At 33.6% G+C, this 19526-nt stretch overlaps 1 protein-coding gene across 1 annotated transcript; it reads right to left on the minus strand.

Annotated features, from left to right (window-relative positions):
* Positions 1-274: 274 nt before the first annotated feature.
* Positions 275-18075, minus strand: LOC145755975 (CUB and zona pellucida-like domain-containing protein 1). Its single transcript, XM_082572187.1, has 17 exons — positions 18024-18075; positions 17413-17442; positions 17209-17324; positions 15938-16027; positions 15644-15779; positions 15465-15485; positions 14990-15081; positions 14851-14934; positions 4463-4586; positions 3085-3296; positions 2756-2916; positions 2514-2682; positions 2057-2127; positions 1719-1902; positions 1515-1610; positions 1213-1315; positions 275-294 (listed from the first exon to the last, which is right to left on the minus strand). Exons 1-17 carry the CDS (start codon positions 18073-18075, stop codon positions 275-277), a joined length of 1761 nt encoding a protein of 586 aa, XP_082428313.1.
* Between the last annotated feature and the right edge of the window lie 1451 nt (positions 18076-19526).

Raw genomic sequence — 19526 nt, forward strand, 5'->3', positions numbered from 1 at the left:
TAATTCAATAAGATGACTTCACGAAAATAATTTGATAATTAAATATAGCTCCAACAATATTATTATATTATATTATTGCTTAAATTTTAATAAGCTAAAGTCTAGTTGGAAATTTAATTGTAACAAACAAAAACGTCTTAAATTCCAATATATTTTATTGATATTACATATACAACAGATTTTAATCTTCGATTTTTATTAAACAAACAAGATTTTAAATATAGTAAACAAATTATTTTTAACCGTTTTTAAGTTATTGATATAAGGATATACCTTAGGCCAAATTTTGAATGCCTAAAATTGAAGTTTAATTTTTTTAAAATAAAAAGGCATTAAAAATATAATAAGCAAACAAACAATTGTCAAAAGGTTTAAAGAAAAGATGAATTTATTTATGTTTTTTATTAGAGTAACATACTTTTTTGTTATCATGTAATATTGTAATAATGACAGTCTATATGTAAAATGTTCTGTCAGCAGCTCAAGTTAAATTAATTTGTTTAGATAGTTTTATATAAGAAAACTATAATCACACAAAATACTAAAAACATAAAAATCTTTAAAATTGAATTCGTCATTTTAGCAATTTCCCAGTTTTGATTCTCTATATATAAAAATCAATGTTAAAATTAAAAATTTAGGGGCTACAAAACAAGGATCCTTGGTTTTAATTAAAATTGATACAACATGTCAGCAGTGGAAAACAAACACAGGACCTTAGGTCTTACTTAAGAATACTACAACATGTCAGCAGTGGAAATTAAAACCAGGATTTCAGGTTCTTACCTTAAAGATACTACAACATGCCAGCAGTGGGAATCAAACCCAGGATCTCAGGTCTTACTTAAAGATGCTGCAACATGCCAGCAGTAGAAATTAAACCCAGGATGTCAGGTCTTACTTGAGGATGTTACAACATGCCAGCAGTGGGAATTTAACCCAGAATTTTAGGTATTACATAAAGATGATTTAAAGTGCCATAGGTGGGAATCAAACCCAATACTTCAGGTTGTACCCAAGCATGATTTAAAGTGCCCGTTGTTGGGAATTAAACCCATTATTTCAGGTTTTATTCAAGGGTGCTTTTACATGCCAGCACTGAGAATCAAGCCCAAAATTCCAGGGCTTACTCAGAGATGCTAAAAAATGCTAGCTATTAAAATCAAACCCAGGATCTTAGATCTTACTCAAGATAAATATATTTTGACTTACCAACGCAAGTTCGTCCATCTTCAGCAATAAAAGTATTTCCAAGACAGGAACAAACCTTTCGGTCACCAACTATGGAACATAACTCAGCACAACCCCCATTGTTCTAGAATTTACACAAACTGTTAGGACTTAAATTTTTAAATCAGTGGGGATTAAACCAAAGACATCACGTAGTATAGCCAAGTGTTATACCTCTTACATTATATAAACCTTCACAGATTTAAAATGTCCCTTAAAATATATTAATATTTATTCACACGTACAATTCATTTAAATTCTAAAAGTTTAATCAACTAACTCACGTAAGTACACTCATCTGAGTTAATTTGAATCGGCCCAACACTTAACAAGTGGCCGCTAGATGGAGGAAGTGAGCGTCGTTTTCGTTTCATGCAATCCTAAACAAAATTTATCAAATTAAAATGTCATAAATTAAGCAATATTAGGGAGTTGTCATGGCAATTAATTTCCATAGTTGTTACAAAGTTGTCATGACAATTAATTACGTTTGTCGTGCACATGGATCCTGCCACTGTTGCGTCACAAAAGGTGACAGAACAATGGACAAATATTCTGGAATCAGTGATGTTGGTCCAAACAAAGGATCGAAATCTGAAGCGAACAACTTCGGCAAAGTTGTCAATCACTGAGATGACGTCATCTGGATCAAATTCGTTGTTGGCAGGACATCTGGGGAATTGTTTGAAGAAATAAAAGTTGATTTTTGTTATAAGAGTGAGCCAAATGATTGGCGGCTATGCCAGTAGTGGAAATTAAACCAAAAACCTTGTTTGGTAGCATACCGACAATTACAACAAAGTATTGAACAAATTGCACAACTTACCCATCAACAATGATCGGATAAGTTAAATTTCCATCGGGTTCGTTGTAGGGATTTGCCCAGCATGCTGTAGCCTACAAAAATAAATATTTATTAAAGTTAAAATTAATTTATCCTCGATGTTGAAACTTCACGACAGAAACATAAAATAACATTTGGTATCCTGACCCAGTTTTGAATTGACTTTGCCAGTTTGTTATATTTCTATATTTTTTAATATAATTTCCCGGTAATTACCTGCTGATCGTTTTGACTCAGCAGAAGTTTATATTGTTTGTAGCACCTTACTCAAGTGCATTACGTCATGAAAACAGTGGGAAACAAATTCTAAACCTCATGTAGTTTTCTAAACCTCATGTAATGCCAAAGTTAACAAAATAGTTATATTGCTGCTTTATATCCTTTATAATGTGACAAAACTCGACATGGAGTGGTTACTTTTACTTTTTTAAGTTATTACTTGTAGGATAAAGTCAGAGCTAGTGACGTCATCAGTGATTTGAACGTAAATGTAATCTGGGACTTGAACAGTTTGGTCGTTGAAAGATTCGTTGAAATGTTCGGTGGAGTAAAGAGAGACTTCAACGTTGAAATTACCTTCAGCTACCTCGTTTTCAAAAGTAAATTTCCTGACCAAAAACATCATTATAAATCGTTACAAAATATTTTGTGAATAAGTTTTCTTTTTAGTTGTTACGTCACCTTATCATCGGCGTGACGTCTTCAGAGGTGACATTTTGTTGGTTGTGAAACTCACAGGTAACGTTGAGGCAGATGTCATTGTATCTCGCTATATTGTTCGTTCCATTAAGTTGTTGGATGGCCCATATCGTGTAAGTGTAAGTGAGTACGTCACCAGTTTCCTAAAAGTAGAGGACTACGTTGGTGAAAGTTGTTAATTGACATGTGTTCGTGAGGTTTCGAGTTTGAATCCTACCTTGGTCAATCTTTTTGTTTTGATTCCAATTTGCAAATAGTTACAAAAATCGCTTAAAAAAAACTGATCAACAAAAACTTTATTCAAAACTTACAGCAACGTCTGGAAAGCAGTCATGCAGATCAAAACTAAACGTCACACTGACGTCACTAAACTCATTGTGACGACAAAATCCTTGTTCTGAGGTGAGTTGGTGAGGCGCGAAACTTTGAGGGGCAATAACAAAAGTGTAGCCCTCAAAAGTGGAGAGGCCGAAGTCTCGGGGAAACTTGGTGATGTTTGTTTGTTGGCCGCATTGAAGGTTTTCTATCATGAGAGATAAAAGTTGTTTTGTTATTTATATCAGCAGGCAACTAGCAGGCAAAACTAATCGCAGAAATGGTGGTTTTATTGTTTAGTTATAATTACAAATACTGCCTTGGGAACAAATAACTTAATGTTACTATTGGAGTTTAGTAGAACTTAACGTAGTGTTTGGTGCCAGCGTATTTGTAGAGTGTGGGCGTTGATTGACCTGGTTGTGCTCACGCCCTAAATAACAACGTGCAACTACTTTTCTCTTTGCTATAGCGCGGTAGCCTTTATTGCATTATATTTTATTTTAAACTTTCAAGTGTGCATTGTTTCTATAGCGAGTAACCAAAGATTGAATCGATAGCAACGCCTGTTAAAATCTAGCAGAAAGTAAACCTTAACAACTATAACATTAACAGAGTATATTTTTTTGACAACCCGAACTGTTTTTAAGGAAATATATTCTATAAAGTAAATTGTACAAGCTCAGTGCAACATAAAAGTTTTCATGCGGGGTAAATTCTAACGCCCTCTAGTTGTAAATGTGCCTCAAGTGGACTCTAAATGTCGATATTTTATTGTGATTTGTTGCCTAGAACATGAGTTGGCTCATTTTGTGCGGCGCTGAACAAAAGCTCTGATTAAGGTGCGATAAGGTGCAGATTTAAACTTTTTATCTGTTTTATTTTATAAGTTCTTAAAAGCAAGTTACCGCACCTACATGTTAATATAAATGACAGAGCTAAATTGTCTTTTACAGTGAACCGTTAAAGCGGAGTACCTAGGCTTTTACTTAATTAGATCGTCTCGTTCTAATGAGCAGTTCAGGGTGAGGGGAATATACGATTAGAACCTTTACTATATCGCCATCTAAACGTTGGGTTAATTTGCAAGACAATCTAATTTTTTGGTGGCACCAGCAATTAAAATTAGTTTTACTTGGCTATTGTAATAGATGTGTTATAAATAAGTGGATCATTAGTACTTTACGGTCCGCCAAAAAAACTCATAACCTTAAAAGTTGTAGGTTGGTAAAATCGTAAAAGAAACAGGAACAAAGAATATTAACAATCAGGATTATAAGATAACTATAATATTATATATGTAGATATTATTAAATTAGGTTTAAGTAATATAGGGTTGTGGTTATTAAACTAACTAAAATAAATTTATCCAACCTATGGGCCCCCATGTCAATCTGAAACCGGATAACGCGGTGACGTCATTTGAAGAGAACACCAACGTCACGAGGTTACTCGAGGTCACAAAGATGGGTAAGTTAGAACCGCAGAATACATCGGCCTGTAATATTAGTAAACATTATTGATTGCATGAACAAAATTGCTTATAGTGGGAATTAAACACACAATCTTTAAAATGAAACAACTGTAAATTTAAAAAAAAACGATTACACCTTTATTTTCTTGGTCTGCTAATCTATAAACAAACCCGATATATCGTTACTTAAAATGTCAAAGAACAAACCAGTTTAAAGAAAGAACCATGAAGCAAACCAGTTTAAAGAAAGAACCATGAAGCAAACCAGTTTAAAGAAAGAACCATGAAGCAAACCAGTTTAAAGAAAGAACCATGAAGCAAACCAGTTTAAAGAAAGAACCATGAAGCAAACCAGTTTAAAGAAAGAACCATGAAGCAAACCAGTTTAAAGAAAGAACTATGAAGCAAACCAGTTTAAAGAAAGAACCATGAAGCAAACCAGTTTAAAGAAAGAACCATGAAGAAAACCAGTTTAAAGAAAGAACTATGAAGCAAACCAGTTTAAAGAAAGAACCATGAAGCAAACCAGTTTAAAGAAAGAACCATGAAGCAAACCAGTTTAAAGAAAGAACCATGTAGCAAACCAGTTTAAAGAAAGAACCATGAAGCAAACCAGTTTAAAGAATGAACCATGAAGCAAACCAGTTTAAAGAAAGAACCATGTAGCAAACCAGTTTAAAGAAAGAACCATGAAGCAAACCAGTTTAAAGAAAGAACCATGAAGCAAACCAGTTTAAAGAAAGAACCATGAAGCAAACCAGTTTAAAGAAAGAACCATGAAGCAAACCAGTTTAAAGAAAGAACTATGAAGCAAACCAGTTTAAAGAAAGAACCATAAAGCAAACCAGTTTAAAGAAAGAACCATAAAGCAAACCAGTTTAAAGAAAGAACCATGAAGCAAACCAGTTTAAAGAAAGAACCATGTAGCAAACCAGTTTAAAGAAAGAACCATGAAGCAAACCAGTTTAAAGAAAGAACCATGAAGCAAACCAGTTTAAAGAAAGAACCATGAAGCAAACCAGTTTAAAGAAAGAACCATGAAGCAAACCAGTTTAAAGAAAGAACCATAAAGCAAACCAGTTTAAAGAAAGAACCATGAAGCAAACCAGTTTAAAGAAAGAACCATGAAGCAAACCAGTTTAAAGAAAGAACCATGAAACAAACCAGTTTAAAGAAAGAACCATAAAGCAAACCAGTTTAAAGAAAGAACCATGAAGCAAACCAGTTTAAAGAAAGAACCATGAAGCAAACCAGTTTAAAGAAAGAACCATGAAGCAAACCAGTTTAAAGAAAGAACTATGAAGCAAACCAGTTTAAAGAAAGAACCATGTAGCAAACCAGTTTAAAGAAAGAACCATGAAGCAAACCAGTTTAAAGAAAGAACCATGAAGCAAACCAGTTTAAAGAAAGAACCATGAAGCAAACCAGTTTAAAGAAAGAACCATGAAACAAACCAGTTTAAAGAAAGAACCATGAAGCAAACCAGTTTAAAGAAAGAACCATGAAACAAACCAGTTTAAAGAAAGAACCATGAAGCAAATCAGTTTAAAGAAAGAACCATGAAGCAAATCAGTTTAAAGAAAGAACCATGAAGCAAACCAGTTTAAAGAAAGAACCATAAAGCAAACCAGTTTAAAGAAAGAACCATGAAGCAAACCAGTTTAAAGAAAGAACCATGAAGCAAACCAGTTTAAAGAAAGAACCATGAAACAAACCAGTTTAAAGAAAGAACCATGAAGCAAACCAGTTTAAAGAAAGAACCATGAAGCAAACCAGTTTAAAGAAAGAACCATGAAGCAAACCAGTTTAAAGAAAGAACCATGAAGCAAACCAGTTTAAAGAAAGAAACATGAAGCAAACCAGTTTAAAGAAAGAACCATGAAGCAAACCAGTTTAAAGAAAGAACCATGAAACAAACTAGTTTAAAGAAAGAACCATGAAGCAAACCAGTTTAAAGAAAGAACCATGAAGCAAACCAGTTTAAAGAAAGAACCATGAAGCAAACCAGTTTAAAGAAAGAACCATGAAGCAAACCAGTTTAAAGAAAGAACCATGAAGCAAACCAGTTTAAAGAAAGAACCATGAAACAAACCAGTTTAAAGAAAGAACCATGAAGCAAACCAGTTTAAAGAAAGGACCATGAAGCAAACCAGTTTAAAGAAAGAGCCATGAAGCAAACCAGTTTAAAGAAAGAACCATGAAGCAAACCAGTTTAAAGAAAAAACCATAAAGCAAACCAGTTTAAAGAAAGAACCATGAAGCAAACCAGTTTAAAGAAAGAACCATGAAGCAAACCAGTTTAAAGAAAGAACCATGAAACAAACCAGTTTAAAGAAAGAACCATGAAGCAAACCAGTTTAAAGAAAGAACCATGAAGCAAACCAGTTTAAAGAAAGAACCATGAAGCAAACCAGTTTAAAGAAAAAACCATGAAGCAAACCAGTTTAAAGAAAGAACCATGAAGCAAACCAGTTTAAAGAAAGAACCATGAAGCAAACCAGTTTAAAGAAAGAACCATGAAGCAAACCAGTTTAAAGAAAGAACCATGAAACAAACCAGTTTAAAGAAAGAACCATGAAGCAAACCAGTTTAAAGAAAGAACCATGAAGCAAACCAGTTTAAAGAAAGAACCATGAAGCAAACCAGTTTAAAGAAAGAACCATGAAGCAAACCAGTTTAAAGAAAGAACCATGGGGCAAACCAGTTTAAAGAAAGAACCATGAAGCAAACCAGTTTAAAGAAAGAACCATGAAGCAAACCAGTTTAAAGAAAGAACCATGAAGCAAACCAGTTTAAAGAAAGAACCATGAAGCAAACCAGTTTAAAGAAAGAACCATGAAGCAAACCAGTTTAAAGAAAGAACCATGAAGCAAACCAGTTTAAAGAAAGAACCATGAAGCAAACCAGTTTAAAGAAAGAACCATGAAGCAAACCAGTTTAAAGAAAGAACCATGAAGCAAACCAGTTTAAAGAAAGAAACATGAAGCAAACCAGTTTAAAGAAAGAACCATAAAGCAAACCAGTTTAAAGAAAGAACCATGAAGCAAACCAGTTTAAAGAAAGAACCATGAATCAAACCAGTTTAAAGAAAGAACCATGAAGCAAACCAGTTTAAAGAAAGAACCATGAAGCAAACCAGTTTAAAGAAAGAACCATGAAGCAAACCAGTTTAAAGAAAGAACCATGAAGCAAACCAGTTTAAAGAAAGAACCATGGGGCAAACCAGTTTAAAGAAAGAACCATGAAGCAAACCAGTTTAAAGAAAGAACCATGAAGCAAACCAGTTTAAAGAAAGAACCATGAAGCAAACCAGTTTAAAGAAAGAACCATGAAGCAAACCAGTTTAAAGAAAGAACCATGAAGCAAACCAGTTTAAAGAAAGAACCATGAAGCAAACCAGTTTAAAGAAAGAACCATGAAGCAAACCAGTTTAAAGAAAGAACCATGAGGCAAACCAGTTTAAAGAAAAAACCATGAAGCAAACCAGTTTAAAGAAAGAACCATGAAGCAAACCAGTTTAAAGAAAGAACCATGAGGCAAACCAGTTTAAAGAAAAAACCATGAAGCAAACCAGTTTAAAGAAAGAACCATGAAACAAACCAGTTTAAAGAAAGAACCATGAAGCAAACCAGTTTAAAGAAAGAACCATGAAGCAAACCAGTTTAAAGAAAGAACCATGAAGCAAACCAGTTTAAAGAAAGAACCATGAAGCAAACCAGTTTAAAGAAAAAACCATGAAGCAAACCAGTTTAAAGAAAGAACCATGAAGCAAACCAGTTTAAAGAAAGACCATGAAGCAAACCAGTTTAAAGAAAGAACCATGAAGCAAACCAGTTTAAAGAAAGAACCATGAAGCAAACCAGTTTAAAGAAAGAACCATGAAGCAAACCAGTTTAAAGAAAGAACCATGAAGCAAACCAGTTTAAAGAAAGAACCATGAAACAAACCAGTTTAAAGAAAGAACCATGAAGCAAACCAGTTTAAAGAAAGAACCATGAAGCAAACCAGTTTAAAGAAAGAACCATGAAGCAAACCAGTTTAAAGAAAGAACCATGGGGCAAACCAGTTTAAAGAAAGAACCATGAAGCAAACCAGTTTAAAGAAAGAACCATGAAGCAAACCAGTTTAAAGAAAGAACCATGAAGCAAACCAGTTTAAAGAAAGAACCATGAAGCAAACCAGTTTAAAGAAAGAACCATGAAGCAAACCAGTTTAAAGAAAGAACCATGAAGCAAACCAGTTTAAAGAAAGAACCATAAAGCAAACCAGTTTAAAGAAAGAACCATGAAGCAAACCAGTTTAAAGAAAGAACCATGAAGCAAACCAGTTTAAAGAAAGAACCATGAAGCAAACCAGTTTAAAGAAAGAACCATGAAGCGAACCAGTTTAAAGAAAGAACCATGAAGCGAACCAGTTTAAAGAAAAAAACATGAAGCAAACCAGTTTAAAGAAAGAACCATAAAGCAAACCAGTTTAAAGAAAGAACCATGAAGCAAACCAGTTTAAAGAAAGAACCATGAATCAAACCAGTTTAAAGAAAGAACCATGAAGCAAACCAGTTTAAAGAAAGAACCATGAAGCAAACCAGTTTAAAGAAAGAACCATGAAGCAAACCAGTTTAAAGAAAGAACCATGAAGCAAACCAGTTTAAAGAAAGAACCATGGGGCAAACCAGTTTAAAGAAAGAACCATGAAGCAAACCAGTTTAAAGAAAGAACCATGAAGCAAACCAGTTTAAAGAAAGAACCATGAAGCAAACCAGTTTAAAGAAAGAACCATGAAGCAAACCAGTTTAAAGAAAGAACCATGAAGCAAACCAGTTTAAAGAAAGAACCATGAAGCAAACCAGTTTAAAGAAAGAACCATGAAGCAAACCAGTTTAAAGAAAGAACCATGAAGCAAACCAGTTTAAAGAAAAAACCATGAAGCAAACCAGTTTAAAGAAAGAACCATGAAACAAACCAGTTTAAAGAAAGAACCATGAAGCAAACCAGTTTAAAGAAAGAACCATGAAGCAAACCAGTTTAAAGAAAGAACCATGGGGCAAACCAGTTTAAAGAAAGAACCATGAAGCAAACCAGTTTAAAGAAAGAACCATGAAGCAAACCAGTTTAAAGAAAGAACCATGAAGCAAACCAGTTTAAAGAAAGAACCATGAAGCAAATCAGTTTAAAGAAAGAACCATGAAGCAAACCAGTTTAAAGAAAGAACCATGAAGCAAACCAGTTTAAAGAAAGAACCATGAAGCAAATCAGTTTAAAGAAAGAACCATGAAGCAAACCAGTTTAAAGAAAGAACCATGAAGCAAACCAGTTTAAAGAAAGAACCATGAAGCAAACCAGTTTAAAGAAAGAACCATGAAGCAAACCAGTTTAAAGAAAAAACCATGAAGCAAACCAGTTTAAAGAAAAAACCATGAAGCAAACCAGTTTAAAGAAAGAACCATGAAGCAAACCAGTTTAAAGAAAGAACCATGGGGCAAACCAGTTTAAAGAAAGAACCATGAAGCAAACCAGTTTAAAGAAAGAACCATGAAGCAAACCAGTTTAAAGAAAGAACCATGAAGCAAACCAGTTTAAAGAAAAAACCATGAAGCAAACCAGTTTAAAGAAAGAATCATGGGACAAACCAGTTTAAAGAAAGAACCATGAAGCAAACCAGTTTAAAGAAAGAACCATGAAGCAAACCAGTTTAAAGAAAGAACCATGAAGCAAATCAGTTTAAAGAAAGAACCATGAAGCAAACCAGTTTAAAGGAAGAACCATGAAGCAAACCAGTTTAAAGAAAGAACCATGAAGCAAACCAGTTTAAAGAAAGAACCATGAAACAAACCAGTTTAAAGAAAGACCAATGAAGCAAACCAGTTTAAAGAAAGAACCATGAAGCAAACCAGTTTAAAGAAAGAACCATGAAGCAAACCAGTTTAAAGAAAGAACCATGAAGCAAACCAGTTTAAAGAAAGAACCATGAAGCAAACCAGTTTAAAGAAAGAACCATGAAGCAAACCAGTTTAAAGAAAGAACCATGAAGCAAACCAGTTTAAAGAAAGAACCATGAAGCAAACCAGTTTAAAGAAAGAACCATGAAGCAAACCAGTTTAAAGAAAGAACCATGAAGCAAACCAGTTTAAAGAAAAAACCATGAAGCAAACCAGTTTAAAGAAAGAACCATGAAGCAAACCAGTTTAAAGAAAGAACCATGGGGCAAACCAGTTTAAAGAAAGAACCATGAAGCAAACCAGTTTAAAGAAAGAACCATGAAGCAAACCAGTTTAAAGAAAGAACCATGAAGCAAACCAGTTTAAAGAAAAAACCATGAAGCAAACCAGTTTAAAGAAAGAACCATGAAGCAAACCAGTTTAAAGAAAGAACCATGAAGCAAACCAGTTTAAAGAAAGAACCATGAAGCAAACCAGTTTAAAGAAAGAACCATGAAGCAAACCAGTTTAAAGAAAGAACCATGAAGCAAACCAGTTTAAAGAAAGAACCATGAAGCAAACCAGTTTAAAGAAAGAACCATGAAGCAAACCAGTTTAAAGAAAGAACCATGAAGCAAACCAGTTTAAAGAAAGAACCATGAAGCAAACCAGTTTAAAGAAAGAACCATGAAGCAAACCAGTTTAAAGAAAGAACCATGGGGCAAACCAGTTTAAAGAAAGAACCATGAAGCAAACCAGTTTAAAGAAAGAACCATGAAGCAAACCAGTTTAAAGAAAGAACCATGAAGCAAACCAGTTTAAAGAAAGAACCATGAGGCAAACCAGTTTAAAGAAAAAACCATGAAGCAAACCAGTTTAAAGAAAGAACCATGAAGCAAACCAGTTTAAAGAAAGAACCATGAGGCAAACCAGTTTAAAGAAAAAACCATGAAGCAAACCAGTTTAAAGAAAGAACCATGAAACAAACCAGTTTAAAGAAAGAACCATGAAGCAAACCAGTTTAAAGAAAGAACCATGAAGCAAACCAGTTTAAAGAAAGAACCATGAAGCAAACCAGTTTAAAGAAAGAACCATGAAGCAAACCAGTTTAAAGAAAAAACCATGAAGCAAACCAGTTTAAAGAAAGAACCATGAAGCAAACCAGTTTAAAGAAAGACCATGAAGCAAACCAGTTTAAAGAAAGAACCATGAAGCAAACCAGTTTAAAGAAAGAACCATGAAGCAAACCAGTTTAAAGAAAGAACCATGAAGCAAACCAGTTTAAAGAAAGAACCATGAAGCAAACCAGTTTAAAGAAAGAACCATGAAACAAACCAGTTTAAAGAAAGAACCATGAAGCAAACCAGTTTAAAGAAAGAACCATGAAGCAAACCAGTTTAAAGAAAGAACCATGAAGCAAACCAGTTTAAAGAAAGAACCATGGGGCAAACCAGTTTAAAGAAAGAACCATGAAGCAAACCAGTTTAAAGAAAGAACCATGAAGCAAACCAGTTTAAAGAAAGAACCATGAAGCAAACCAGTTTAAAGAAAGAACCATGAAGCAAACCAGTTTAAAGAAAGAACCATGAAGCAAACCAGTTTAAAGAAAGAACCATGAAGCAAACCAGTTTAAAGAAAGAACCATAAAGCAAACCAGTTTAAAGAAAGAACCATGAAGCAAACCAGTTTAAAGAAAGAACCATGAAGCAAACCAGTTTAAAGAAAGAACCATGAAGCAAACCAGTTTAAAGAAAGAACCATGAAGCGAACCAGTTTAAAGAAAGAACCATGAAGCGAACCAGTTTAAAGAAAAAAACATGAAGCAAACCAGTTTAAAGAAAGAACCATAAAGCAAACCAGTTTAAAGAAAGAACCATGAAGCAAACCAGTTTAAAGAAAGAACCATGAATCAAACCAGTTTAAAGAAAGAACCATGAAGCAAACCAGTTTAAAGAAAGAACCATGAAGCAAACCAGTTTAAAGAAAGAACCATGAAGCAAACCAGTTTAAAGAAAGAACCATGAAGCAAACCAGTTTAAAGAAAGAACCATGGGGCAAACCAGTTTAAAGAAAGAACCATGAAGCAAACCAGTTTAAAGAAAGAACCATGAAGCAAACCAGTTTAAAGAAAGAACCATGAAGCAAACCAGTTTAAAGAAAGAACCATGAAGCAAACCAGTTTAAAGAAAGAACCATGAAGCAAACCAGTTTAAAGAAAGAACCATGAAGCAAACCAGTTTAAAGAAAGAACCATGAAGCAAACCAGTTTAAAGAAAGAACCATGAAGCAAACCAGTTTAAAGAAAAAACCATGAAGCAAACCAGTTTAAAGAAAGAACCATGAAACAAACCAGTTTAAAGAAAGAACCATGAAGCAAACCAGTTTAAAGAAAGAACCATGAAGCAAACCAGTTTAAAGAAAGAACCATGGGGCAAACCAGTTTAAAGAAAGAACCATGAAGCAAACCAGTTTAAAGAAAGAACCATGAAGCAAACCAGTTTAAAGAAAGAACCATGAAGCAAACCAGTTTAAAGAAAGAACCATGAAGCAAATCAGTTTAAAGAAAGAACCATGAAGCAAACCAGTTTAAAGAAAGAACCATGAAGCAAACCAGTTTAAAGAAAGAACCATGAAGCAAATCAGTTTAAAGAAAGAACCATGAAGCAAACCAGTTTAAAGAAAGAACCATGAAGCAAACCAGTTTAAAGAAAGAACCATGAAGCAAACCAGTTTAAAGAAAGAACCATGAAGCAAACCAGTTTAAAGAAAAAACCATGAAGCAAACCAGTTTAAAGAAAAAACCATGAAGCAAACCAGTTTAAAGAAAGAACCATGAAGCAAACCAGTTTAAAGAAAGAACCATGGGGCAAACCAGTTTAAAGAAAGAACCATGAAGCAAACCAGTTTAAAGAAAGAACCATGAAGCAAACCAGTTTAAAGAAAGAACCATGAAGCAAACCAGTTTAAAGAAAAAACCATGAAGCAAACCAGTTTAAAGAAAGAACCATGGGACAAACCAGTTTAAAGAAAGAACCATGAAGCAAACCAGTTTAAAGAAAGAACCATGAAGCAAACCAGTTTAAAGAAAGAACCATGAAGCAAATCAGTTTAAAGAAAGAACCATGAAGCAAACCAGTTTAAAGGAAGAACCATGAAGCAAACCAGTTTAAAGAAAGAACCATGAAGCAAACCAGTTTAAAGAAAGAACCATGAAACAAACCAGTTTAAAGAAAGACCAATGAAGCAAACCAGTTTAAAGAAAGAACCATGAAGCAAACCAGTTTAAAGAAAGAACCATGAAGCAAACCAGTTTAAAGAAAGAACCATGAAGCAAACCAGTTTAAAGAAAGAACCATGAAGCAAACCAGTTTAAAGAAAGAACCATGAAGCAAACCAGTTTAAAGAAAGAACCATGAAGCAAACCAGTTTAAAGAAAGAACCATGAAGCAAACCAGTTTAAAGAAAGAACCATGAAGCAAACCAGTTTAAAGAAAGAACCATGAAGCAAACCAGTTTAAAGAAAAAACCATGAAGCAAACCAGTTTAAAGAAAGAACCATGAAGCAAACCAGTTTAAAGAAAGAACCATGGGGCAAACCAGTTTAAAGAAAGAACCATGAAGCAAACCAGTTTAAAGAAAGAACCATGAAGCAAACCAGTTTAAAGAAAGAACCATGAAGCAAACCAGTTTAAAGAAAAAACCATGAAGCAAACCAGTTTAAAGAAAGAACCATGAAGCAAACCAGTTTAAAGAAAGAACCATGAAGCAAACCAGTTTAAAGAAAGAACCATGAAGCAAACCAGTTTAAAGAAAGAACCATGAAGCAAACCAGTTTAAAGAAAGAACCATGAAGCAAACCAGTTTAAAGAAAGAACCATGAAGCAAACCAGTTTAAAGAAAGAACCATGAAGCAAACCAGTTTAAAGAAAGAACCATGAAGCAAACCAGTTTAAAGAAAGAACCATGAAGCAAACCAGTTTAAAGAAAGAACCATGAAGCAAACCAGTTTAAAGAAAGAACCATGGGGCAAACCAGTTTAAAGAAAGAACCATGAAGCAAACCAGTTTAAAGAAAGAACCATGAAGCAAACCAGTTTAAAGAAAGAACCATGAAGCAAACCAGTTTAAAGAAAGAACCATGAAGCAAATCAGTTTAAAGAAAGAACCATGAAGCAAACCAGTTTAAAGAAAGAACCATGAAGCAAACCAGTTTAAAGAAAGAACCATGAAGCAAACCAGTTTAAAGAAAGAACCATGAAGCAAACCAGTTTAAAGAAAGAACCATGAAGCAAACCAGTTTAAAGAAAGAACCATGAAGCAAACCAGTTTAAAGAAAGAACCATGAAACCAGTTTAATTAACTTAAGACTTACGTTAATACCGTCAGTGACCACCAGGTAATCGGAACAAAAAGAGGATCCTTCCAAGTTAAAGTCGACAAAGTTGAGGGTAGCAACCTTAAACAATTAAATATTTTATTTTTGCTTAAATAAACAGATTAAAAGTATTTACCATTCCTTCTGGCAGCCTTATGGTCCACATTTGTTGGGCGTTGTTGGGGTACGTCATCGGGTAATTTGGTGACGTAATAACTCCAATCGGACCTAGGACAACATCGTCATTAAAGTATTAGACTTTTAAATTGACTTAATATACTTTGTTGGTGTAGTGGTTAGTGCAATTGGTTTTACTACACGGATTCTGTGGTTTGATTCTCGCTGCTTCTATTTTGTGGCACCCTTGAGTAACAGCCTATAATTGGTATGAACTTCTGCTAAGCAAATATCGAGCAAATATAATCAATAATATCCCAAACTGCCAAAGTCAATTTGAGACTGAGTCGAGGTTTACTGATGGGTCGTGAAGTCGACCTTTCCAGGTAACAATAAATAAACACAAAAACAAGAAATTTTTAAAATGAAAAGAATTCCATTCATTTAGATTGCACACATTTAAAGATAACTTGGTTTCAATGTAAAACACTTACCATCAGTTGGAAACACTTGATCTAAACATAAAAAGTATAAAAACATTAAACGGGTTTACAAATAAAGTATTTTAATTCATTTACGTAACAGTTAAATTAGATTGGCACAACACAGGAATCAAACCCGGAATCTTAGATCCAAATTAAATACAACTTAGGATATTTAAAGTAATGCTCACCAATCGTATCAAGGAACATGTAAGTAAACGAAAAACCTCCAGATTTGTCGATGTTTGTGCTATACAAGATGAAAGTCACGTGGTTTGTCATTGTTAATATATCGTTAGGTGGCGTTTCCCCACAAATAGTAAATTCCTTCATATTAAAGTTAATTGGTAAAAGAAAGTTATCGATTTTTTCACATTAAAGTTAATTGGTAAAAGAAAGTTATTTACACAACCCAAGTTGTAATTCTTTTAATTTATTCTTTTAATAATTCTTTTAATTTAACAAATATTATTTAAGGTTGTTACCATAATTCCGTCCGTGAAAAACAAATGGTCGATGCAACCAGAAGTATCGCGGGTGATATTCAATACCGAATTAAATTGAATACTGAGAGTCTGTTAACACAATATAGAGTTTAACTTAAAGAAGAAAGCCCGAAAAACTTAAGTAGTAGTTATTAGCCTAAAATCTAATGTTTATTGTAAAAATAAATCAAGGATGCTACAACATGCCAGCATTGGAAATCAAACCCAGGAACTTAGATCTTACTTAAGAATGCTACAACATGCCAGCAGTGGGAATTAAACCCAGGATTTTAGGTCTTACTTAAGGATGCTACAACATGCCAGCAGTGGGAATCAAACTCAGAATCTCAGGTCTTACTCAAGGATGTTACAACATGCCAGCAGTGGGAATTAAACCCAGGATTTTAGGTCTTACTTAAGGAAGCTACAACATGTCAGCAGTGGGAATTAAACCCAGGATTTTAGGTCTTACTGAAGGATGCTACAACATGCCAGCGGTGGGAAATAAACCAGGACCTCAGGTCTTACTTAAGGATGCTACAACATGCCAGCAGTGGGAAATAAACCAGGACCTCAGATCTTACTTAAGGATGCTACAACATGACAGCAGTGGGAATTAAACCCAGGATCTCAAGTCTTACTTAAGAATGCTACAACATGCCAGCAGTGGGAATTAAACCCAGGATTTTAGATCTTACTGAAGGATGCTACAACATGCCAGCGGTGGGAAATAAACCAGGACCTCAGGTCTTACTTAAGGATGCTACAACATGCCAGCAGTGGGAATTAAACCCAGGATCTCAAGTCTTACTTAAGAATGCTACAACATGCCAGCAGTAGGAATTAAACCCAGGATTTTAGGTCTTACTTAAGGAAGCTACAACATGCTAGCAGTGAGAATCAAACCCAGGAACTTAGGTCTTACTTAAGGAAGCTACAACATGCCAGCAGTGAGAATCAAACCCAGGACCTCAGGTTTTACTTAAGGAAGCTACAACATGCCAGCAGTAAGAACCAAACCCAGGATCGCAGGTCTTACTTAAGAATGCTACAACATGCAAGCAGTGGGACTCAAACACAGGATCTCTGGTCTTACTTAAGGATGCTACAACATGCCAGCAGTAGAAATTAAACCCAGGATCTTAGGTCTTACTTAAGGGTGCTACAACATGCCAGCAGTGGGAATCAAACCCAGGAACTTAGATCTTATTTAAGAAAGCTACAACATGCCAGCAGTGGGAATCAAACCAAGAATCTTACACCGAACTTACATGGCCATCTGGCGCCTGAATCGTCCAAACACAAATCTCGCTTGGATTGTAGCCGCTCGGATAGTTCGGTGACGTCACTGTTCCCATATCAGTCGTGAGCCCTCTAGTGCCACATACTGGTTAACAATAATATTTTCATAAACTGGTTTGAAGTACGTTCGATAATTTGGTTAAAATTTATTTTAAAATGAGAGCTTAACTTACTCGGGGTTGATGTTAATGCAGAAGTTTTCTCTAAAAACAAAAGTTTCTTTTTATGAAAATATAAGTTAAGTTTTTACCGAACTATTTAAAATTTTATATATACCCATAAGCTGTCATATTTACCCTAAAAAGTTATTTTGTTAAATGCAAATTTGTTGAAAAATATGTTAATATTGTTAATGTTGATAAGTTAAATCTACGGAAATGTAACAAAAGTTGTCGATATTCGTTAACGTTAAAATTTAATTAAAACAAACGAATATCATTAGGATATACATTTAACGCACAAAGAATCTAGTCCAAATAATGCCCGCATAAAAATTAACAGAACCAAAAAACAATGAAGATCACAGTTGGCGTAAACATGTGAAAAGTGGATAACGACACAGTTCAATATTGTTACAATTATACTGCATAAAAAATTAAAAAAAACTCGATAAACGGCCACATTAAACAAATATTTTTTTATAGTACTATGGTTTACAAACTTGGAATAACGTAGGCACAATTTAACAAAAGTTAAAATGTTCGAAAATAAATTTTAAAGATAACTTAAAAGTTAACGCAAACTTAATTAACGGTTTGGTGCCCACATTTACATAAAAACTTACCGCTTAACTGAAATACAATTCCAACAACGAAAATCAGTTGAAGAATTGTCATTTTTGATCAGGTATTCTAATATTCTAAACAGATTTACAACAGAACTGTGTGTTAAAATTTTTTAATTTATGATTTAAATAAATTAAACAAAAGAGCAATTTTTTGAATAAAGAAGCAATGAGTCAGCAGGAAGTAATTATAACCCGTGTTTATCTTATTGTCGAATCCTTGTGTTTTTGTTATTTTAAAAATCTCTTTCCGAAATTGTAGGTTTAATCCCTACTGCTGCCAGTTTTATAAAGAGGCTATGGCACGAATTAAACCCGTTTTTGTTAGTAGATAACTAATATACTCAAAATCTTTATATAAACAATATTATTTATGACATGTTTTAAATCATTAAATTAATTTTTTCTTTTTTTTTGTCGCTTTAATGTAATATTTATTCCATATATTTTATTACTTTTATTGGGTGCAAAAAAACAAATATAAAAATATGATAGCTTAAATAAATAAATTTTGTTAATAAATTTAGGTTGGGGATAAACTTAAAATGTAGTCAATGATGCGTTACTTCTCAGTTTTCCATATTTGCTTAAACTTTAACTTTATTTTGTTTTAATAAAAACTTTTTATTATTTATAAAAATACAACCTTAAAATTTTTAATAGATTTAGGAATACCTTTTTATTTATATTTTATAATAAAAAACAAATTAAATGTCGATGGGCGTTGGCTTATTTATTATTGGGGTTTGTGATGGGCACAAATACGTCACCAACTTTACTCGTCATTAAGAGAAAGATATTTTTAGAAATCGAAACTCAAAATTTAATTTCATTTTATTGAAATTTATTAAATTAAATAATTAAATACAAAAGTTTTAAAAGTTAATCTTTTTATGAAATATTGAATTAATTTAATTTTGCTTTTAAATTTTTTGTTTGTTTTGTAACTTTTTGTCTATTTTTCTGTCTGCCTGTTTGTCAAAATGATAAAAAAATGGTTTTAAATTACGGACAGACAGACGGAAATTAGGTTAGTTTGCCTTTTCAGATAGACATTCGGACAGACAAACAGACAGGCAGGTAGTTTTTCGTTTTTTGAACAAACTAATAAAACACTAAAAAGTTTTTACTTTAGTCTGTTTGTTGTTTTTTTTTGAAGGTTTTGTGTTAAAATCTTATTTAAAAGATCAGTCAATAAGAGTTGTAACTAAATATGATCAAAGTGTAACAGAATTTTTTATTAGAAATTTTTCTAATTATGCGTTACTAATACAATAGGTTTTGGTTTATATTCATGCCCTTCTTGCCTTCTGCCTTTTTCCAGTCTGGAAAGTAGGGCAGCGTGCACGCACGAGATTTTTTTCATTAAAAAATGCACGCTTGGAATTAGCGTTTTGCACGCCTGGTTTCTTAAAAAAATGTGCACATGCAGTACTGACGCCTAAAACACGCTAACATATATCACACGTGCAAGCCTAGACTATAAATTTATGTACGATAAAT

This window comes from Corella eumyota, chromosome 6 (genome assembly GCF_963082875.1).
Source record: "Corella eumyota chromosome 6, kaCorEumy4.1, whole genome shotgun sequence".
Lineage (NCBI taxonomy): Eukaryota > Metazoa > Chordata > Ascidiacea > Phlebobranchia > Corellidae > Corella > Corella eumyota.